Source organism: Copidosoma floridanum, unplaced genomic scaffold, assembly GCF_036245765.1.
Source record: "Copidosoma floridanum isolate Cflo_tuat_1 unplaced genomic scaffold, Cflo_Japanese_pri ptg000011l, whole genome shotgun sequence".
Lineage (NCBI taxonomy): Eukaryota > Metazoa > Arthropoda > Insecta > Hymenoptera > Encyrtidae > Copidosoma > Copidosoma floridanum.
In genome coordinates this window covers 5,241,775-5,266,899 of record NW_028321888.1, presented here as the reverse complement: position 1 = coordinate 5,266,899, position 25,125 = coordinate 5,241,775, and the positions used below count along the sequence as shown (strand labels likewise).

General features: G+C 34.3%; 1 protein-coding gene across 4 annotated transcripts in view; it reads right to left on the bottom strand.

Annotated features, from left to right (window-relative positions):
• Nucleotides 1-25,125, bottom strand: part of lig (ubiquitin-associated protein-like lingerer) — a 543,185-nt gene that overhangs the window by 213,325 nt on the left and 304,735 nt on the right. For all 4 annotated transcript variants that reach the window (XM_089590028.1, XM_089590031.1, XM_089590030.1 and 1 more), the window contains one exon: nt 14,460-14,879. In XM_089590028.1, the coding sequence (XP_089446154.1) occupies nt 14,460-14,879 (420 nt within the window). The remainder of the gene's footprint in view (nt 1-14,459; nt 14,880-25,125) is intronic.

Below are 25,125 nucleotides of genomic sequence, written 5' to 3'. Positions count from 1 at the left end.
CATGTGGGACTTAGCCCTGGGCAGTGCAGTGTATGCCTACAATCGGACACCTCACCGGTCTACCGATATGATAGCCCCTTTAGAAAAGTTTGCGCCCAATCTGAAGATAGACATAACCCAAATAAGAAGATTTGGCTGCGTCACTTTTATCAAGATACAAAGGAACACTGGAACCAAATTCGGTCCACAAGGGATACGAGTCGTGCTGGTTGGTTGTACCTCCACTGGCTATTCTTTCTCAAGACCTGAAGATGGAAAACTTTATGAGAGTCAAGACGTAAAATTCTAAGAAAGACTCGTGTTCAGAGACATCTGGGGAAAGGACAAAATAGCAAACTGGGGAAACCACAAGACAGATATTAAACAAGATGAATGGTTCGTTAAGTTTGATAAGACTAGCCCTAAAGAGTCATTGGAAACGGAGGGAGAACCAGTAGTCAAGAGAAAGCGCGGTCGGCCCAAGAAAGTTGGAGATCTTGGTCAAGAAAGCCCTAAGCAACCCACTAGAATAAATGATACGAGCTTTTCAGGAGCCATCGACACAAACAAGTTGAATAAACTGCTTCAATCGAAGGGCGATGTTGACTGTTTGATCGCAGAAGTCGAAGATGAAATGTCACATGCTCTGATTGCGGGACTGAACAAAGATCCCGCAAACTACAAAGAAGATGTCGCATCTCCGGATCGCGATAAATGGCTCAGAGCAATTGATGAAGAACTGGAATCAATGCGGAAAAACTAAGTGTGGAAACTTGTAGAAAGACCAACCGTGAACGCTGAAGGTGGCAAGCCCAACATCATCGACTCTAGGTGGGTTTTGGAGAGAAAAATAGATAAAGATGGTAACACGAAGTTCAAAGCGAGGTTGGTTATTTGTGGTTTTAAAGATAGGAACAAGTACGATCTACAATAAACCTATGCCCCGGTGTCTGGGCTAGCCCTGGTAAGATCAGTAATATCAATAATAAATAGATACAATCTGGAGACTTGCCAACTTGATGTCAAGACAGCTTTCTTAAATGAATCTATCAAAGAACAGATATACATGGAGATTCCTGAAGGCCTGCTTGATGGTGACAGTTTTAAGAAAGCTCAGGTTTGTTAATTGAAAAAAGCCCTTTATGGACTCAAGATCAGCCCAAAAAGATGGAATGAGCGGTTTCGCGAGACTGCATCTAAATTGGGACTACGGTCACATACGAACGAGCCCTGTCTCTATACATGGAGAGAAGCAGATAACTTTCTAGTCCTGATCCTATACGTGGATGATATGATGATAGCCAGCAATTGCGTAGGCAAAACGAATGAAATTAAGACTGGTCTACAATCTGAGTTTGAGATGTCATATCTTGGCGAGGTTGGCGCATTTCTAGGCATCAAAGTGAAAAGAGATAGGAAACTTCATACAATTTCACTAAAACAAACACCATACATAGATAAAATTTTAGAGAAATTTGGATTCAACGAGTCAAAACCCCAAAGAACACCAATGGTGAAAAATCAAGTTTTGAATCGGCAAAGATATGATAGAGAAGAGTCTGAAGATGCTGGAGAGTTAAGCACAACGATAACGAGAGAAAATGTGCCGTACAGAGAAGCAGTCGGTAGCCTGCTGTATTTGGCCAACACAATTAGACCAGACATTTCATACTCGGTGAATGTACTGAGTAGACATCAAATCGGCCCAACCGAAGATAATTGGAAAATGGTCAAACGGGTATTTCGATATTTACAACACACAAGAACCCTAGGATTAACTTACAGAGGCTGTAAAGATGGATTAGAAGCCTATTCAGATGCGAGTTTGGCAGACTGTAAAGGCTCAATAACAACAGGTGGATATCTCCTAAGGCTGTATGGAGATACAGTTGCTTGGAAAACAAGAAAGCAGAATTATGTTGCTATTTCAACTTGCAAAGCAGAATATGTGGCAATGAGTGACGCAAGTCAAGAATTGATTGGACTAAAGCACTCTATAAGTATTATATTGTCTCGCACTTTACTGTCCGCGGATCTATGGTGTGACAACAAAGCCGCCGGAGCAAGTGCTAAGATAGATGGTGGCAAAAGACTGAGACACATGACCGAGATAAAGGCTCACTACGTTAAGGAATGTGTATCCAGAGAAAAAATAATTGTTAAATGGATTTCATCCAAGGAACAACTAGCAGATATCTTTACAACACCCTTGCCGTTTGAACTGCATGAAAGACTAACGAAAGAAATTTTGAATGTTAATTAGCGTAAAATTCATGATAATTAAATTTGAACTTGAGATAGTAAAATTAGTAAATTGATAATTGATAGATAATGATGGTAGACATGCTGATTAAAGTATTTTCTGTGTATGTTTTAGCTCGTCGGAATCAACCACAATGAGTGACCCAGAAGCCCACGTGCTCCACATCATTGGCTAATTAAAATTCATTTATATTCAGCGTTAATGTTCAAATATATCTTTTCTTTTCATTTTAATAAATTAAGATACGAACGGGAGGGAGTGTTAGATGTATTGTTGGCGCTCGTAACTAAATTATTACGCATACGCAACAGCAAGAAGACGAGACGCTGTGACGCTGCACTTCAGCGTCAAGTAACTACGGTTTTGTTCACTCTCGCGCAGTCAGCCAGTCTGTTAACACACGCATACTCTGTCTTCGCAATTCCTTTACAGTTTATCCTACCTTTTTTGTTCGTTTAGCTACTGTATTTAAGATACTAAAGTGTTAAGATATTTAAACCTAAAGATAGTGTAAATAAACGTGTCCAAGTTTAATTCTATATTTCGAGTGTTGTATTTTTATTTGCCAAGTCACCTGCTCAAACCCATACTGCTAACATTTATCCAAACCTGATGTACCATTAATTTAAAGTTGAAAAGTAAAATTTGACTCAAATATAATTAATAACCCATTGCAATCGACCATTAAATATGAAACAATTATCGATGATGTCTGTAATCAATATTTCAATGAAGTTTAATCATTGATTTATATTAGATATTTTTCGTACGACAAACTGATGGTTACTACTGTTGAGAGCCAAGATGAGTATTTGATGTATGGAGAACACGTAATGATGAATGAGCAATAATGTTTATTATTTTTCAAGTAAAATAATGTTAATAAACAAATACAGAAAATTACATAACTCAAAGAACGAGATTTGGAATAAAAAATCTCAATGTACCTTTTTTTCTTTCACGGGTCCCACGACCAAGGATTCAAGATTGTCATATGACAAGTGTCATGTCATGTAAGTCATTGTCAAATGTCCAATATTTTCTGATTGACCTGATTTGACACGTCATTTCGGATCTATATAGAGACAAAGAGAGTTTGTATCCTTATGGAGACAAAGAAAGAGAGTAAAATTTTCTGTGTTTCGCTGGAACACAGATGATGCGCCATTTGATACTCATGCACGAGTCGTGTATGTACATACAGTATATGTACGTGTTAATGTATTTTTATGAGATGCACTCGAGCAGATCTTTTTGCAGTTTTGCCCATGTAACGGATTTGAATTTCCCGCAAGTTTAGTAGTCACATTTGAGTGCACTAGACTCTAGGAACAGGAACATGAAATTTTGCCGCAGTCAAGAGCCCTGCGGACCGCATTGAGTCTCTAAAGTTTCTATGTATTTATGTACCTAGTCGTTTTTCCCCACACTTCGTTAAGTACTCATGAACTCGTCATCCAAAAGTAAGCTGCGGATTTAATGCTCTATTGTAAAAAGTGTTCAGCCACGAAAAACGAGAAGGATTGTTTATTAAGCTACTGCGAGGTGCGATCAGTTACCTAAGACTTGAGTAAAGAAGATTCTTGCTCTTTATTCACGGCACAAAAATAAGATGACTGCATCAGACTATTTTCTCAAGACTCGACAGCTGTCAGCTCTCCTAGTAACATCATCGTAAATATACCAGGAGATAAGCTTTTTGTCACAAATAATATCTCTAATCCTAAGCATGGGAGGGAGGAAGTAAATACAACGGTCTTTTTTTTACTACGATAGGAAAAAGTTTTGAAGTTATACTTAAACACTACACGAAACTACCGAGTAAAGAAAAACAAAAGATAACTCAGTATCGATGTAACTACTGTGGTAAAAAATGTGCTTAGCACAGTATCCGCATGAAAAATCATCTCTTTGAGAGCTGTAAATTATGTCCTGAAAGTGCTTGGCAAGGTAAAAACGAACCTTTTTAGTCCAATCTAAAGTCTAAAGAAAACTCCGGATCTGGCAGTTTAACTGATAACAATTTTGTTACGGCATCAAAAAATCAAGGTATCATCATAATTTAAAAAGTTACTTATTTATACGAGAGCTGACTCATGACTCATAATCATAAACACAAACAATATATGTTTGGATGTCAAAAAAGTACTGGATACGCCACAACAACTTCCGATACTGAATTCACAAAGATCGGTCAAAGGATTTTTCGACTCGATGTCACCACAAGTTCTCGCTGAAATTCAAGAACAATTTGCTAAAGCAGTTTACGCCTCTGGTGTGTCACTTTCAGTTTTTTCCATTAAGTATTGGACCAATTTCTTCACGAAACTCCGACCATGTTTCAAAGTTCACCTACTCAATTATCTAATGAATCACTTGATGAAGTTCATTATGATATCAAGGATAGCGTCGAGAAAAAATTGGTGGCATCTCGAACAGTTGAGATTAGTGTGATGGATGGAGCAATATACGCAATGATGGAATATTTAATTTCATTGTTACTCTACCAGAGCCAATGGTATTCAAGACTCTTTCTACAGAATCATACTACCAAACATAATAATGATCAAATTTACTTCTATGGTTGTATAGCACATATTCTACATCTTTTTGTAAAAGATATTGTTGCTTTTGAAAGTATTTTGAAGATCTTCAAAAGCGCTGTTTTAATTGTCAAAGAAATTAAAAAAGCTCATACACTAGGCTCACTTTTTACTGAAATCCAGAGCAATGCCAAGAAATTAAATAACATTTCATATCAAGCTCTGAAATTACCTCATAAAACGCGCTGGGAGTCCACTTTAGCATGTTTAAAAAGTCTAATTAAAAATGAGCTTAATTTGAAAAGCTTAGCCATTAATAATACTAATAAAATGACAAGTGAAACAGGCACTTCACTTGTTGATTAAAAATTTTGGATTTCAATTAAAAAAGTAGCGGATCTACTTACACCTATTGCTGATTGAATAATAAAAGTTCCAAGTAATCATGTAAAATCAAGTTGTGTCATCATAATTTTTGATAAAACAGAAAAAGACATCCATGAGGTACTAAAATCACAATTGAGTCTGGATTTAAGAAGAACACGAAAAGATTGAATTACTTAGTTCTTTAAGTGTAAGAAAAAAATGGCCATCTGCCCTCTGCATTTTACAGCTTATATTCTCGATCCAAACTATAGGGGCAAAAATTTAGACAATGAATCTAAAATATCAGGGTCGCAAGTCATAATTGACGTAGGAAAAAAGTTTGGACTGGATAGTACTACTGTTTTACGTGAATTGGATGAATACGAAACTGGGAGCGATTTTTGGAGTAACAAGTACGTTAAAACTGCTTTAAAAGCGTTAAGTGCACATCTGTGGTGGAGTAATACTTGCGGTAATACCAAGCTGAGTAAGATTGCTGTTGAAGTTCTTAAGTTTCATTGTTTATCTGCAGCAACTAAGCGCTCGTAAAAAAACGTTAAACTTAAAACGTTTAGTTGGATTCCCAACACAAAAAGAAATAGATTGAGTAATGTTCAAGTAGCCAAAATCTCATATATTGCCCATAATTTAAGAGTAACTGACTCTGCTGTTCCGGAACCAGAATATTCAGATGATTCTAAACATATTTTCGAAAGTAATATCGATGACCTATAAGATCTAGAGTTTGGCAGCTAAGTTCTTCAAAATAATAATTTTCTTATGCAAAGCTTTTATAAAATATTACTGTAACTACATTTATTTATCTGTCGAAAATGTATGTGACAGTAGAAGCTACTAAAAAATTTTATTTAAGTCAATAAAATTAATTATTGAAATTTTGTAGAAAAAGTGTAATCATTTACAAAAATACAATAAAAGTATATATGCTTCTTGTACAAAATACATGTCTTTATAAAAAAAAATTTTTTAAAGAAATTTTATCAAATGACCATCAGTCAATTTCTTACGTGGACGTGACGGTCAAAACGAAATAGAAAATTGAAATTTCTGACAGTCATATCAAGTCAGATGACGTGTCATGTGACACGTGACTGACAAAGTTTGGCTCTGATGGTCAAATTTGGATCCCCTGCCCAGGACCCATAGTTTTTTAAGAATAAAAACTATCCAAAAACCATTTACGAAGTGTTAAAAATCAGTATACAAAATTTCAGCAAGATCGGTTGAGTAATTTTCAAAGTTAGCGATAACAACGGTTTTTGCAGCTATGCCTTATATATAAATGAGATATACTGTTTTATCACATTAATTAAAAAGGTAACTTTGTTTGATCGTGTATACAAATTATGGTCTGCTGCTACTACTGAGTTAGGATCCGATAGTTTCATGTAGAAAGATCCATTTTATCCATGTAATGGTATTATGACTGTATGTAGTCTATAATGATTATAAGGGATTCGATCTACAAATGGCAAATGTAATATTACAACGGGTCAATTATCTTAATGAACAACATTAAATTTGCTTAGAGTGCTTATTTTGCGAGCAAAAAAATTTTTTTTATTGTTGCTTAAAAATCTGGGTTCCCTGCTAGGTTTCCCTGCTTTAACCAAAATTATGAATGTCTCTTGATTTAAGGTGGTTGGCTACCTTTGTGCCTTTTTTGGATTAGAAATGCGTGCGCATGTTCCATAATTTAATATTGAGTTGTATGTTACTACTATTTCTATTGATAAGCATCGTTGAGTAGATTCTGAAATTGGACTTAATTATACAGACGCTTCTCTTATTAAAAAGTGTTTACAGCAAATCGCCATTTTTATTACAATTCATCTAGTAGCTGTCGCCTCCTGCTCTGTTGGCTGGCTGATTCCTTACAGTAATAGTCTACAATAAAGTTAAGTCTGTCTACATATTTAGAACAGCGATGTTTCTCAAACTTTATGATCAAGTTTGTACCTTTACTTAGTGATCAAGAGAGTTGAGATACTCGATTTGATGTGTGTTTAGTAGCTCTGATGATGGCAAATGATACTAGTAAAACGACTAGAGACACAGATGATTATACTGCCAAACTTTTTATTTGTTAAACAACTTTTTGGCTCGTACAGTACAAGTTTAAAGCTCTCATCAGGTTAAATAATTGGTCACACAACAAGCGATGTTAGCACCGCTTAAGATATTCTTATGATGCCGCTGACTGAAACATAGACATCACAGTATTTCCTAAGTCTTGCAAGGGTAGCATAAAATTCTTCAAGAAGTTTTGTGGGTAGAAGAGCTCCAAGAGAGGATGGAGCCCAAAGTAACTCTGAGCAGCTTAAAGGTCTCATACTTCAATGAGTTTGCCGCTAAGAGTCGGAGTATAATTCGCTTGACCATGGGTAGTAGCCATATTTCTTTTTAAAGAAAACTAGATAATGAAAGTTTTATGCAGATTAAGTGTCAAATTTGCCGAACCCGCAACATGACACAAATCCGAATCGACCACCTTGGCAGTACGGCAAACTTAGCTTACTAAGCTAAATAATTGTAGAACAAAATCATCAGCATATTAATGACAGATACACAATTTAAAAACAGAAATCAGATTATTTAGATACAATGAGAACAATAGTGGCCCACATATAATACTCTAAAACAAACACGCATATTGATCAAGCCAACCAGAAGTTAAACCACCAATCAGCCTAATCGCTTGTGATCACCCAGAAAGAAAAAAATTATTCCAGTTGCCAAAATAATTGATTGATTTTGAACTCATGGAAGGCTTGCCAAAAGTCCACAGAAACTAGCAATGGGAGGTCATCCGCATCTGTTAATCTCGTCAGTTAGGTTTATCAATGCAGTGTGAATGCATAAAGTGTTTACGAAAATCTGATTTTTAAGGGCACAGTAGACTTTTAGATTCAACAAAAACACGTTTGTTTGTGGGTAACCATTTCAAAAAGCTTAGGCAGCGTACACGTCACTCTAATCACCTGAAAATAACCTAGCTCTGGAAGCTTTCTTTTTTTTTAGCAGAGGGAACACTAGTGGTTTTCTCCAAATAGCAGGGAATCCACACTTTATGAATGGGACTTCAAACCACTAATTATCTCAAGCAAATCTAACTGAGTTACATAGTCAAAAACAATCGTTCTCAAATAGTAAAAAGTGTCACTGGTCAGCAGTGACATCAGTTAAAAAGCCTCAATATTACGGAGACATCTTCACATGTTCGCCGAAAAGCGATTCCATGAATATCCTGCCGAGTCCTACGATAAGACCTCTATTTTTATTGCAAGTTCAAATAAGAGACTGGATCTCATCCACCATCTAGGGGTAAGGGTGGTGTGAAGGAGTGAACGTGTGAAGTGGTACACGGATGTCAAAAAAGTTTGAAGGGCTCTCGTAAAAAACTGAACATTCTTATCTACGCCACGTAATTGAGCAAACAAATGCCAGAAGAGGACGAAAAATTTCTAACAAAACATCATGCCTAGAAATACCAGCAGCACTGAACTACGCACTCCTTTTCACCAAGTCCGTATCACTGATGCAGATGTAATTAGTAGTACTATCAGTCATGTCTGTACGATACGTTGAGTTGAATGCGGTAACCGAAAGGTCCAAAGTTACGAACGAGTCGATTATGAATCCATTTAACAATTTCATCTTTTTCGAGATTCACTGGAATATCATGGATGATCAAGCGTTGCGCAAGTTTAATATCTGGCTATAATTCAAAACCTGCTCTAATAATCTCCACTAAACATGAGGATATGTATACATTCAGCCGAAGCTTACCCGAATTAAGTCCACCAATAACTTCCTCTCAAGCATCTTTTGGACGCTTACATTTACTCTTTACTTCCTCCGCAATACTCTGTTTCGTGCAAGTAAAATATTGTAAGATGGTATATTTTGTGTAAACCAGGAATGATTCCACTTGTTGCTACAGATGCGTGTTTATAAGACGTTGACACAACAGCCATACCGTACGATGGCACTATAATCACTCCAACAACACGGGAAACCAATCGACACGCACGATTAAGTGCAGGCTTACATGACGTTGATGCGTCGCGGTCGTCTGCTGCAAGCCGCGATACCGTTACAGATCTGCGTGATAGCGTCGTAGATGGCAATAGTTGTATCGAAAATAGCTTGCCTTCTAGTGAAAAACTGCTTATTAAAAATTTGAAAGAGAGAAATGCAGCATATAGTAGTACACATCTGCATATGTAAAAGTATACATACAGAAGACCAGTGCTCTATAGAGGGTTAAAAATATAGACTGGTGTACTGAAGGGGAGCCAGGAGCGGAGACTATGCAGTGGGAGAAGAAAGAGAAGGGTAAACAGTGGAAATGAGCAACTTTAATCCATACATGCATGTCACTCGTATTTTTACAATGTATAGCATTTCCGTCAAATCTGTCGAAATTTACGATTTCTCTGCGTAGGTAGAAACGTGAAATAAAGTTAAACTAGCTTCGTTTTAAAAAGTTTTCATACCGTTAATTATTTTAAAAACAAAAGTTTTTACAACTACCATTAATATTTTACTGAGAACACGCTAAACAAGTTCTTTAAGACTTATCAGAGAAGATGTGCAATTTTCAAGTTGATTTGGTGTTGAGGTGAATCCATCGAGAAGCCACAAGAATATTAATAAAACTTATTAAGTCATAGTATATATTCTTAAGAACCTAGCAAAGATTTTCAAATAAAGATAGAATTTTGTATTATAAAGGATTAAAATTTGTAAACTTAACAATAAACTTAACTCAAATAATAAGGAAACATAATTATTAGAATAAATTTTGTAGCCTTGGAACCTAGAACAGTACAAAAAGTTTATTGTCAAGTTTACTATTAAAACGAGATGTAGTAATGTTGAACTAGAAAGTATGAGCGGTAACATTTCAGAATATACGGAGAGTAGACGCATAAGCATCGCAAGACATAGTAAGCTTTTAAGGCTGAAGAGACAAATTCCTGTAAAACCAAGAATAAGTTAGATATATATTTTGCAACAAACATTCTAGCAAACAATGTTATCTACCAAAGTTTAGCAGTTTTAGTGTACAGAAAAACTTGAGTCTTTTCTAAATGAAAATCGTCAGCGTACTGGTTTTATCTACTAATTAAGTGGATTACATCTACAGGTAGATTTTATCTATATGTAAAAAAATGATCTTTACAATATCATATCAACCATAATTTCCAAACTGCTTAATAGATTCGTAAGCTGTAGGAAAAGGGCTCATGTATTTTAACACTGTATTCAGTCATACTTTTGACATAAGACGGTTTTGAAAATATTAAAAAAGTATAGAATACGAATATATACGTTTTAAAATGATTTGTTGCGATTTTAAGCCTAAAAGGGTCAAATTATAAAAAATATTATCTGAATTACAAATAAACTTTGATTGTCTTTAATATTTTATTTTTTAATATTTATATTATACTTCGTTTCTTACGGATTAGAAGGGCTTCTGACATGATTTCGAGAATTATTACATGTTTTTAACTTTTATCAGATTTAGAAAAAAATTTAAAATACCCTTTTATACAGTTGTTTACAATAATTCTTATGTATACTACATTGAAAACATCATTGAGTTTGTTTTATTTAACTACATCAATTCTATTTCATTTCTAATTGTCTCTACTTCTTCGTCACTTTTAAGCCTTGAGTCCCTTGCATGGCAGCTCACATTATCACTTTTTCTGACACTATATATTTCTAACACTAACTCACGTTTAACTCAACACTTATCGATCTTATATTTCAGCTTTCTCCCATATCTTTATTTTAAATTTCCTCTAGCTCGTTTGAAAACTTCTAAGCTTCTCCAATTTCATGCCTATCTACCGGAAATTTGTTGTACCCTATTCGTGCTCGCTTACTCTTGCTTTTTTTTCCATTGTTATTATCACTGCTTTTCTTTGTATTTATCTCCCTGTTATAGTCATCTGATTGTCTATGAAAATACTATGGGATAGCAAGCTTTTTTTTTATAATTTTACTTTTTGTTGTATTCTGTGACCTTGATACCGTAATGTTGTCATGTTTGTCCTTTTTCTTAAGGACATATGCTTTTGCCATTTGAACAAAAATTTTTAATCGGTTGATTAAAAACTGCTACACTTAATTTACTAACTTTTCCTCACTAAACTTTTCACCCTTGATAACTATATTATGCTTCCTTTGGTCTCTTCCTACCCCTCTTGTCAGTCTAGTTGACCAGTTCTATTCTCTTGATTAATCTAGCTATTTTCTACGTCTACTTTTCTTCTTTGTTCATTTGGTCCTCTGTTTTCTTTTTTTCCTCCTTTCTCCATGCTTTTTGTAGCTTCTATATTTAGTTCCTAGTTTTTGTCTGTATCTCTTCGATTCCTTTTTCTACTGTGTCTTTTTAATTTACAATTGGCTCTTCCAAATAAGCTTCACCTTTTTCGGAACTCAAAACAATAGCTTTCGAATACTGCGATTAATTTACTTCTCGTGCTCATATTGCTTTGTTGTACCCTCTTCTGCACTTTAACCACAAACTGCGTCTGTTTTTTGTCACTTCCGTATTCGTATGATGCTCCTCGAGTATTCAATATTTTTTTCACTGCCACTTCTCTACTTGATAACTTTACTATTTAGTTACAACCCGCTTATCAGGGTGGGCGGCTTTGAACGGCGAAGGGGGGTTGGAGGTGGCGTGAATCACTTTCGAAAGTGTCGGAACAGCTGTCAAGATTGACGAACAAAGAGAATGCTGTGATAGAGGTTCTGCAAGTGGTGAGACAACTGCTTCTGCTGAGATACAAATTGTCGCTAGAACTGGTAGGTGACTGGCCAGTGAAGTGCAGTGTGTAAAGTTAGTCGTGTACCAGTGTGATGGATGTTTGATTACCTTATTTGTTGGACGATTGTGCAAAGAGAATGGGTAATGGTAGACGAGAGCAGATAAGAGAAGGGGGGAGACAGAGAGAGAGAGAGAGAGAGATATTACACGGTCGTGTACGTATAAAGTAACATTTATTTAACATACACTGCCCGTGCCACTGCCGATTCGTAGGTTTCGTCGAGCGAGCGAAGATCTAGCGTAGGATAACGATCAAGGGATCTGCTTAGATGCTTTTATGTCGTCATACAGCCTTTTTTATATACAAGAAGCTACTTTATTACTTGAACTATTGAACTTAATGGTCAATAATTATTTCAATGATGAACAATTAATAAAATAATACTCAGGATGGTAACAATACAGTAACATAACAATTTTTGCAAAATGTTGTACAATTTATGGTCAATCTTTGAAGAAAACAAAGTTACACACTATGTTAAAATAAGGAGAAAATTTGGTGTCACTCAAAAGTATTTATCCAGAAACCATTGAAAGTGCTGAAGGCGTGCCGAGTAGTTCTGTAATGTTCGGACATTAGAGAGAGGGGTGTTCTGACGGGTGGTATAACGGGTTAATTTAGCACTTTATATTTCAATCAAATAAATTACTCATACTCTTTTATTATAATAACCATAACTTTTTTATTTATTGTATAGTACTGTCGCTTCAATTTTTCGACATTTTTTAATCCAAAAAAGTTATGGTTGAGTGGAATAAATTTGATAGAATTAGGACTTGAAACATATGCGACGTCGATAACTTGAATGCTTAATTTTTAACAACAAATAAATAGGCAAAGGTATCAAATTTAGTTACATTTAAAAGCTTCAATCAAGAGATTTAATGAGGATCTCTCGTGCAAAGGTGCCAATCTACGTCGTAGTTTACACATTTTCTTGCAAACTTAGGTATAATTGGCATCACTGGCCCAGGGGAACATAGGCTAACATATAGAAATAAAATAATTTAATCAATTTTTAATAGAACATCTTAAAATTTTCCACGAAAACCGTTTTCATTGCGTATGCGAGCTTATGATAAAAATTCGTATTAGGACGTGCTGTGTAAAATCAATAATATTTTGAAATTTTGTAGTGAAAGTGATATAAATAATTATATCACTATACAGTCTTTCTTTCCTAACTTAACTTGACATTTCCCAAAGCTAAGTTTTTTTGTGTTGCTAGTGATAGTATTCAAGTAAGCAGGACTTTTTTGTGCAATCTAATAATAATAGTGAACGTCAGTTAGCAGCTAGTGAGCTTTTTTAAAATTCTAGTTAATTTCAATTAATTTTTTCCACTATTAAGTATTAATAATTACTTCATTAATAGTTTGATAGGTACCAAAAAAAATTTTAATCTTATGATGAGATTCAAATAGATATTGACATATTTCTGTAAATAATAAAAGATCTAACTCAAAGTTTAAAATATTGTAGATAAGAGTATTCTAAACATTTTGAATGTACCTAGTAATACTAAAAAAAAGTAACATGTAAGCAATACGAAGCAGTTCAACACTACTTACATGGGGCAGCGATCAAAATAACCTAACAAAACTTATTTGAAATAACAAAAGTAGATTTTTTTTTGATGATTTGAAAAAAATACAAAAAAAAAAATATTTTCTTGAGAATCGAACTAGCAATCTTCATGCTAGCTAAGTACCCTATTTATTCTGCTTAAGACAGAAATATCTAGGGTAACGTCTTCAACTAATTTTATAAAAGGAGATTTAAAATGTCTATGAAATTCAATAAATATACGTATCTTTCTATTATTTAAAAAAAAGGTATTTGTCACCTTTAACATTTAAAATTGTACCCCAAATGCCTAGTTTTATACCATAACCAATTTTTTCCTGATCTTTTCATGCTTGCCTAATCCTAAGCTGGAACCCACTTTATTTTATGGGAAGGCAAAATGGTCTTTTCAAAAAGTCATAAAAATGTTTTTTACAATAATATCGTTTTAATTTCACTTTGATTTTAATAAATACTGTTCTGAAAGTTTTTTACTATGACAAAAATATTTATAAATAATATGAAGAATAATAAAATGATCATGAGAGGTAAGTATATCAAGTGCACCCGTACCAGTTTTTCCGTTCTTAAAACAACTGTAAATACTGTGACTGAGAGGCAATATAAAAGGCAATGTAATACTTCAAAATTTTTTAATTAAAAAAATTTTTTTTACTTGCTCTTAGTATATACTTAAAATTTCGCATTTTACTCTAATTCTTAATGATTTGATTCACAATCAGAGAAATTTAATTATGTCTAAAATTATGTTTCACGCAAAAATGACACATTAAAGTTTCTTTAATTTCTTGTACAAAATTTTTTTACAAATGATCGATCTTAATGAAAACGAATGTATATTCTTATTACCTGATTTGTAGAAGAAGTTTGGTTGTATATGACTGGCGTAGCAGATGACGTGGGCGATGTTTGACTGTAAGTTGCCATATTTGCTTGTGTAAAAGAAGTGCTGTAAGATGTTTGAGTGGCTGGTGTGGTAGAAAAATTACTCGTATTACAATTAGATGTTGAAGATGGAAAAGATGTTTGATGAGACTGAGAACTACAAGAGTATGGGCTATATGAATTTACTGGAGCAGACGTTGAATACGAAGATTTACTTGTTTGAAAAGCTGGCGTTTCGGTGAAACTAGGAGTGTTATGAGACGTTTGAATATCAACATCTTGTTTCTGTAGATCAGCTGACTGGCTAGGAGAACTTAAATTCATAAATGCACTTTTCGTGTTGATGGTTTTTTCATTTGGTGCACATTGATCATCATCATGTAACTGCAATAAAAATATTTAAACGACATTATTTTGATAGATATTATGCAGTATCATTTTGTAATATCAAGATAGTATGCGCAATCAACAAAAAGCAAAGAATCTTTTTCTGAGTAAGTATGTGGCTAAATAATAAAAACAAATCCTAGAAGTGTTGATGTCAGACGCTCTGTTCTCTCAGTTATGGATAGAAATGTATTTTTTACTTTAGACAAGTAATATGTAATAGGCTTTAAGTATTATAATAATAATGTAAGTAATATAATAATAGGCTAAGAAGTAGTAGAATAATTGGAAAGAATATTTGTAGGTTATGTAGAATTTTTTTTTTTAAGAGATGAGGTTGCGTTATAATTTTGGGAGAGTTAAAGTTATTATTGTATAGTCAAATACATTTAATCAGTATTGTCACGGAAAGATCGTTATACGATTAAGAGATAGCAAATCAACTTTTTCCTGTATTAACCATGTAGTTCAAAAATGAAACTCAATAGTGGTAATTTTAAAGGTTCAAAGCTTTTGTAGAACATACAAATGTAGATCCTAACACTTTAAAACAATACATAACATATTGTTACAATGCATTTTGCGATGAAGCAACAAAAAATTTGGTTATGTCAGGAAATATTTTGAGGTTATGTTGATAATTCTTGTCAAAAAAGACTGTTTTACTCTTGAAAATAACGAATCTATGTGTGAACGTAGATTATGTTACTATTTATTGTTATATTTTGTGCTTTTATGTAATATGGCAGAATCTAAAAGCCCGTTTCATAGAAAAATTCGAGTCTTATTAAATTTTGTGGAAAAAATTTTTTTACTTATTTTCCATATTTTTCTACTATTCTTTATTTAATTGTTTACAAATAAAAAAGAAAAGTTGTCTGCTTTCCTTTTGAAATTATTGATTTTGAAATAAAAAATGACGAAACTTAATACTGTGCTGCTACTAGTGAGAAAGTGAGCAAAGTTAACACAAGAAAGTTTACTTAAATTGAGACGTTCCCTTTCTATACTTCGTGTTTTATACATAAACAGTTGCTTAGGGAGGAGAGAGCGAGCTTGTTTTTGACCAAGAGATGTGCGAATTAGAGTCAGACAGGAGCTAGCTATTGGCAAAATGTATATTTTGGCTACTATGACGATCCTTGGAGCATTCACTCGTTTAGTGTTCGATTTTTCACAGAGCGAAATTTGATTTAAATAGTCATTAGGTGAGTAATAGCTTGTAGTTGGAGTATATTCTTAAATAGTAACTTCTTAAAAGAGTCTACTCTAGTTAATTTGTGTATGATGTTCAACAAGTACAGATATTTAACAATTTGGAAGTGGGATACAGTTAAGTGTAAAAGAGTAGCGAAACAAAATTTTTTGCGTAATACTGGTTATGTCAGAAAGGGACGAGTTCGATTTCGATTTCAAAGCAGCATAGGTACTAAGACGCCCACCATCAACGATTGTAATAACTAATAGTAACAATAAAACGATTGTCATTACTACTAATAATAATACAAATAAAAATAAGGTTCTGGCCAAAATAGAGCGAATGAAGATTCAACGTAAAAACGAACATGAAAACTTGCATGCACCGGTCAATAAACTGCAATTATAGCTAGCAGGAGAACAAATTTTTCCAATTTCTGATAACCGGGTGACTGCTTTGTCTAGTTCAGCTGATGTCATTTGCAAATTTTATAAGAACAAATGACGTGCTGTATGTATGAACAGTTGCTTAGGAAGGAGAGAGTGAGCATTTGATTTTGACTAAGCAATGTGCGAATAGAAGTTTGACAGAAGTCAACTGTTTGCAAAATATGTATTTTGGCAACAATAATAGACTTTGGAGAGTTCACTCATTTAGTGTTTAATTTGTCTTGGTGTGCAACCTAACTTATGTATCCATTAAGTAACAAGTGGCTTGTAATCGGAATATATAATAATAAAATTAATTAAGCTTAAAAAAGAGTCCATCCCAGTTTATTTGTGTATAATGTTGAACAAGTATATGTGTTTAACAACATCAATAATATAATATGAGATTATATCGTAAAAATATAAAACAGGATAGAGAAATGTAGCTGTTTTAGTGAGTACCTTCATCCACATAATTAATTTTTACTTGTTTAAGAAAATTACATTTTTGCACATACATTTGTACTAGTTTAAGAAAAATTCACTTTACAGATTTGTAGCAATGAATTTTACTATTTTTGTGAATAATACTATATTTTATACATGAAGGTAAGTTCTTTTATCAATAAATAAGATGTATGGAATACTTCAAAGAAACAAATGCGAAAAGGCAAAACGGTAATGCTCAGTTTTATCGGGTGTAGAAAGCAAGTACATAAGTATTAGAAATTTATGTGACTGTAGAGGACAAATAAAATTTTCTAAGTCAACTATAGAAAATTTTTTCCTGTACTTTATTTCAATATTGAAATCATTTTTGAAATCATTTTTATAAATCATTTAAAATCATTATAAATATACAATAAATATTTGTACTTCTTTGAAGTAGTACCTACAGTTGACTGTTAGAAAAAAGGTATATCAAGTTAGCTGGTCAAAACCTTATGCCACAGTTGGGTTAGGCAAATAATTTGTCACTAATTTGTTGCTGATTTATAACGCTAAAAATAATTTTGTCACTCATTCCACTCTATAAATACTTATAAAAATGCTAGCACTATATCAAGCTAGAGAACCACAGAGGTATATCTTTAAATAAAAAGGAGTTGAAAAAAACAGAATTGGGGACATAATTAGTCGCTTATTTGACACTGAGAGGTAAGCCAAATGCCAACGTTTTTACTGATTCCCACGAAACCACGATATGATTTTCGCCAATCAGCACATAAAGCTAGCTGGCCATCAACGGGTATCATCAAATAAAAAGGAGATAGCAGCTGAAAAGTAATAATACTTAATTTTCAACAAATACAGACAGTCTAAGGGAAAGCCTAGGTAGGATGGGTTTTCTACTCTTCATACATTCCTGGGCAGACAGAGAGAGATAGAGAGAGAGAGAGAAAGAGAATGGAATATACTTTAATTAAGGCTAAGGACTCAGGGTCCACGATAGCCTGTTCATAATACAAATGCCCTTTAATAGAACCAACCAGGAGTGCACACAGGCACGCTAACAAATGATAAGCCAGACTAGCACATTACAACAGTAAGCATACTATGTTGATGAAACAGTAAAAGATAAGAATAAAAAAATTGACTAATTATAAAATTAATATTCATAATAAAAAAAAATCAAAAGTTAGAAAGCTTAGTTCTAGTAAACACTGTTAGTAACACAGAATCACAGCAAGTATCATCACTTAGTCACTTAGTCACTTCAGGCGTGGATCTTGGCTTATGGAGTAGGTAAGGTCACATTTGAACAAATAAGACGCAAATCTAGCACTAAGCTCCAATGAAATATAATTCCATATCCTAGAAGCCTGTGCAGTAAAACTATATTTGAAGAATTCAGTTCTTGCCCAGGAAACCACAACATCAAGAGAACAGGCAGCACGATCAGGCTTGAATCTCTCAAGTATGATGGCGAGGCTGTGCGCAGAATGAAGGCGAGTATGTAGATGACCGTATAGTTTATTCTACAATCAAGACTTAAAACAATATACTTTTAGTGGATGGGAGATATGTGCCCCTATTTACGTGTGTCCTCAATGAAAGGCAAGGCAGCATTCTTACATCGACCGAGCTTTAACTTCACCTCAGACAAGAGCCCCAAAAGGAGAGGAGAACAGTAATCCAAATGCGGGAAGACCAAAGATTTTACTAGTAGTAGCCTAAAGTCTTTCGAAGGCAATCCCCACAACGCCTAAGCCAAGAAAGAGTACCGACGCATTTTCTGAAAACTATGGCACAGTGGGCCATAAAGTTTAGCTCCTCATCAATCGTAACTCCAAGCAGTATGAGTTCATGAGTTTGGCCAAGAGAGAAAAAGAGAGAGAGAGAGAGATCGAAAGAGAGAGATAATAAAACGAACTTATTTATGCCAAGGTCTGAACAACCGTATGACAAATCATATTTTCAATAGAATTTTCACATAATAGAATATTAAAAGTTTTCAAGTTATCTGTATAAGTTTTTTGACATACAACACAAATTAAAAAAAAACATAGAAAATTATGCTATGGATTATTTTTTGAGCGATTTTAGTACGATACAAACCATAGCGGTCATAGTGACACAATTTAAATTATTTCGAGATACAATAGGTAATTATCTGAACTACCAAGGTGACAGTTAGTGTACAATAAATAATGTATACACATAGGTTCATATATTAGTTTAACAAACGCTCGTGGTGTGTTACATTCTGTCTCTCTGTCTCTTTTTAGATACCTGTTTACTGTGCATACTTGCGCACGTGCGCAAATTTTGTTGGCTCTTTACTAGAGACGGGTTAAGATGGAGTTTGAATAAACACAATTGGGAGACCCCAGGAGAACTTTACATTATGGTCAAATATTAATATTTTAAAGTAATCCTGTTTACAAAGAAGAAATTTAAAAAAAATGATAAAAAAATGATACTAATTCTCAGATTAATTCATCATTTACTACAAGCGCAAAATATTGAAAAAGCAATGAAAAAACCCTACCTGTATGAGTACAATAGAGTAGAGTAGTGTATTTATTTTAGCTAAGGACCTGCGATCCGTATTAGCGTCGGGTCAAGACAATAGAGAGAGAGAGAGAGAGTTTAGATTAGATTAGATTAGATAAGATTTATTTATTTAACATACTAAGGACTCAGAGACGTGCTCAGTGGTCCTGTATAGCCTAAGCCGTATATACATTAAAACGTTTACAAAGAGGCTACTGAATATTAGCGACCAAAATAAAATAATAAAAAAAAAAAAAAAAAAAAAAAAGAATAAACATAATAAAATTAATAAAAATGTAGTTAACAAGAAATAAAATCAGTAACAGTAGTAATGGAAAGCGTAATTAAATAAATAGTACAACACAACAAGATTTTGTTACAACTTACAATTAACGCGAGTTATCGAACACAAGCTGGTAGTATTTATAAAGTTCACTCTTGAAACACGGGCGCTGGTATAATTAACGTATAGCAACTGGCAAACCATTCCACACACTAGCGCTGCCAACGAAGAAAGAATCATGTAGAAACTCAAGGGCGGCAGGAGGGATAAGCAGATCCAGGTGAGATGCCCGTTTTGTGCCAGGCATATCATGAGGTCTAAATTTAAATTTACACGGTAGATACAGTGGCTGACCACTGCGAAAGATTGAAGCAAGGAATAAAAGCGTAAGATATTCAACCCGAAGGGAATAGGAAAGTACTTTTAATTTTTTGTAATCAGATGTGATGTACTCGTGCTTGCGTGTTCCTGTTACGAAGCGGATAGCCGAATTCATACTCCTGGAAAGTTTTGTTTTAAGCTCCTTAGAGAGTGGAAAAAACAAACCAGCACAGTAATCAAAGTATGGCAGTATAAGCGATTTGACCAAGGTAAGCTTACAATCTCGAGGAAGTGACGATCCGCATTTACGAAAGCTATACAGCGCAGAAGAACATTTATTTAAAGTAGTACAGCACTGCGATCGAAAGCTCAATGTATAATCAAGCACAATGCCTAGTATTTTTAGTATATCAGAAGTTTCAACTATGAAACCATCAAGCAAAACGTCAGGTACATGGGTTTTCTGGAGTCTACTCATAAAATTACGTGAGCCTAACCATAAGGCACATGTTTTTTCTTTATTGATAAGTAGAGAGAGAGAGAGAGAGAGAGCAGGGCGAGTGCGACAGCAGACGATCAATGGCTCTCTTTTTCTCACTTACTCTTACAGGGGTACTGCCAAAATGCTATTTTTATTTTTTTTCTCATTATTTTGCACTTGTCGAATTAAAATTAAAAGTGCTTAATGATAGAACATTTTTCGCCCTACTCACTGATATTTTTATTTTTTCTGTACATCAAACCGTTAAGGGATGAAAGCAAAACAAACTTTCAAACACAATTTTACACAATTTTGACATTAATAGACCACTCAAAAATAATTACAACTTTTTCTTTTGAATTCGGGAGACTGAATAATACATGATATAAAAAACACCAAATTATCAATCTATTTACTAATTTATAAGTTTCTCAGTTGGTATCCATGTGTAATGAGAACTGAATTCAGATAAGCGTGCTGCGTAGCACAATCAGTAAGTTCCCTGACTACTAATCTAAAGGATGTGGGTTCCATTCTCGGAGTCAATAAAATTTAAAAATTTTATTTACACACATATATTATACATAACATATATGTGAAAGCATGTGTATGCTACACATATACATGGTAGACACATACGTCACATATATGTATACGTATTTATTATTATAGTGCTTTACGTCCAGCTCTCTTCTAGAGGCACTACTTAGGGCACTGAGCACTTGGGATTGCGAAGGAATTGGGATGGGATTCGAAGGGTGGAGGGCCCAAAAAACTGCTCCGCATTTGCCCATGACAATTATCACGTGGATTAGGAGGACCCCGGAAAATCTCCCATGGAAAAAATCTGATCCAGAACAGCCTCGTGTATCTGCCTTATTTCTGACCTGGTGTCTAAGCTGCAGACTTAGACAACGGGGCAGAAATTTGGCACACCTCCCACTCGCGATGTCGAAGAAACATAGAAACCACACACACACACACACACACACACACACACATATATATATATATATAATATTCAACTATAGCATACTCTTTTATATACCTATATATGGGACATTTCACGATGGATGTACCAGTGCGGCGCACGTGCGCCAAAACACTCACTTTTCAGCTCACGATTGCAACCTCATAATGCATGGTAAAAAAATGATAAAAATACATAATCGACGTGTTCTTTTTTCAGCTTTCCGATAATGTTATTGATTTTGCAAAAATGTGGCTGCTTAACGTAAAAAGAAACACAAAACGTCTTATTTCTCAAAACAGGTATTTTTAATATTTTTTTAATAGTCCCAATCGAAAGATGAGGTTTTTTTACGTCGGATATGATGTTTTTTACGGTATGGTGGAACAATAATTTACATGATATAAAGCGATGAACAAGCGGTGCGCGGCTTAATGCGGTGCTGCGGGGTATCGTGCGGTCCACCTCGTTCGCTGGCGGAGCCAACCTACTGTTTGACTTCATTGGATATGTAAAATAAATAATATTAAACGTATTAACTATTTTCTAACAATAAATTACAACTTTTTCACTTATATACATTTATTTTATACAGTTTTTTCCCTTTGACTTTTTTTTCAATATTTTTTATTTTTTAGGTATTTTAGAAAAAGATGACTGTTTTCTCTAACAAACGTTTCTGCCTTTCTTATTTTTCGTCTCTACATCCAATTTCCTTACTTTCAAAAAAAATTTTTTCCAATGAAATGATTGCGCTGGATTTTGAACGAAAAAAGCATAGTTTTCAGCAAAATCAAAACAAACTATAAATTCTCGATCTACAAGAGTTTTTTTCAGATTTTTTAGAAAAGCTGCTTGCTTAGAGGTAATAAAACGCGGGTTTTGAATTTAATTACTTCATCAGTTAGTATATCCAAGTACTCATGAGTGTTCATAATTTGGCTAGCTATGTATATAGGTCAGTTTGCATCCATGTGTCAAATTTGACCTCATAAATATTGTTATAATCGAATGTTTCAAGTAAAAATTTCGTTAGCGGCCTTGTACTTTAGACAACCTAAACAATCGCCTAAAAAATACGAATCCGTTGCTGTAGCACAAACGATCACACGAATACAGTCATGATAATTTTCTAACGGCAATCGTTTATCTTTGTTAACATTTTAATGTCGATTCCGTGCAACATTTACTTTACATTTTCGTGATGAACACACACGCAAACCGCGTGTGTACCGTTACTTCTAGCCAAGACACAATATGATGGTCGTAGCTGAGTGAATTTTGGCAAACCAATTTTTATAGCCACATTTTCAGATTTAAATATAGCATAACATTCGTTCAAATTATAAAACAAAAGTCTCTTCTGCATAATAACTCGCTTACCATCACTTTTGTGTTTCTACTGACAAAACATGACGTAAAGATTTTTTTGGAAATGTGGAAATCCCATTTTCCCAAACTAATTCCTTAGCTTCTCTTGCTTCACGTTCAGTGCAAGAAAATTCTTTTGTTAGTTGTCGACGGCTCCAGTAAGTAGGTGCTAGTGTCAGCAAGCAAATTCTGCTTGTTCGTCGCATTATATCTCGTAAACTATTGCTCCACCACACTGTGAAAAACATCATATACGACGAACAAAAGACTCATCTTTCGATTGGGACTATTAAAAAAAAATATTAAAAATACCCTTTTTAAAAGTATGAGAAGTTTTGTGTTTTTTTAGGTTAAACAGTCATATTTTTGCAAAACTAAAAACATTATCGGAGAGCTGAGAAAAAAAAACGTCGATTATGTATTTTTATTATTTTTTTACAATGCATTATGAGGTTGCAATCGTGAGCTGAAAAGTGAGTGTTTTGGCGCTCGCACGCCGCGCTGGAACATCCATCGTAAAATGCCCCATATATGTACGTATAAAAGAGTGCTGACCAAGCGCAGAACGCTCTCTTTCATTTTACTAGTGTGATACATGCCGGAACCTCTTTAAGTAATAGTTGTGGGTAAAAAGACTAGCTAAATCAACAGAGAGAAAATTTTATAGGTTACAACAAACTTTTAATCACAAGACCGTGTAGGTTAGAAGACAAAAAATCATAAATGATAGCTGGAAAGGTTGAAAAATTGAAAGTATCGTATCCCAACTTCTATTGATCTTACAGTAACTGTTTTTTTTAATTCACATAAAAAGTAATTTTTATCTTGCTTCACAATTAGCGACACAATTTTCGTTTACGATTTTTTGTAAGTAACTTGTTTATTTGTTTTATTAAAAATTAAATGTTTAAGTTATTAAAGACATTATTTGTCACTAGTTCTTCAAACTGAGATTTCTATTTTATGCTCGTGACACAGTTTATACACAATTAAAATTTAAAATTAATAATGTTACCATAGGCTGTCATTTAAAGTTTAGCCATCAGACTTTGGAGTCTATATTAATAAGCTAAGATTGTGTTCTAAGAGATTAAAAAAGTAAAAAATCCGTTTTTTAAAATTTTGCTATTTTTGCGAAATATACATAAATTTTACAAATGTATTTAATGTAAAGTTTTTGTTTAAAATTTTATAATGATATTTTAATTACATAATGCTTAGATTTTTTGCTTAGAAGTCAATGTTGATTGATACATGTTATTTTTTTCAAATTGTGCGTTGTTACAGATGGTAGTAAAAAGTTTTTGAAGTTTAAAAATATCCGAATTTGAACATTCGTGTGTGTATATCTTACTAATATATAAAGCAGAAGCGCTAAAACCGTTGTAATCGCTAACCACGAAAACTACTGAACCGATTTCGTTCAAATTTTGCACACTGTTTTATGATACTTCCTAGATGGTTTTAGCATAGTTTTTATCTTAAAAAATTTAATAATAATAGCAATAAGTGAGCTCAAAGTTTTGCAAAAATATGCCAGCTTTTTACTTTAGTTCAGTGAAATCCGCTAGGTGGCGTCGACATAAAATCGAAGCTACCTGCAACATAATTAAATAAGTGTGGTTATAATAGGCTGGAGCGTCTCCAAGGTTGTAGTCGAGTTTCGGCAATTCAACGAGCTGCATAGAGAATGCTTATGATAGTCTTGCAGCTGGGTATCCCGGTTACGGACGACACTCTTCTCTAGGGGGGAAGGGACCCAGATGTCCATTTACCCTGAAACTCGATGAGTGCGATCAAAAAAAAAAAACTACTTCCAACCGATGCCATCTCTGCCACAATACCAGGAGACATATGTAGCCAGAGCACAATCTGGTTCAACTCATCAGAGTTATGAGGGAGTCCCACCATCCCACCTGGTGCAGTTAGAGAATTTATGGCTACAAATGTAAGCAAGGGAAAACAGCTCTGAGCTCTGAGGGGCATGGGCAGCCACAACGGTTACCTTCTTGGTCATCGCGTCCCCAATGCGCTTACCCACATGTTCCCGTCTAACGATGAGCGGTTGGTTATCCGGAGAACGACCCGAAGACGAGATATTCTTTGGTCAGCGGCGTACCTCCCTCCATCACAGTCTCCGTACATCGAGACTCCCAGGGTAAGAATCAAGCAACCCCTAGCCAGCTCTTCATCA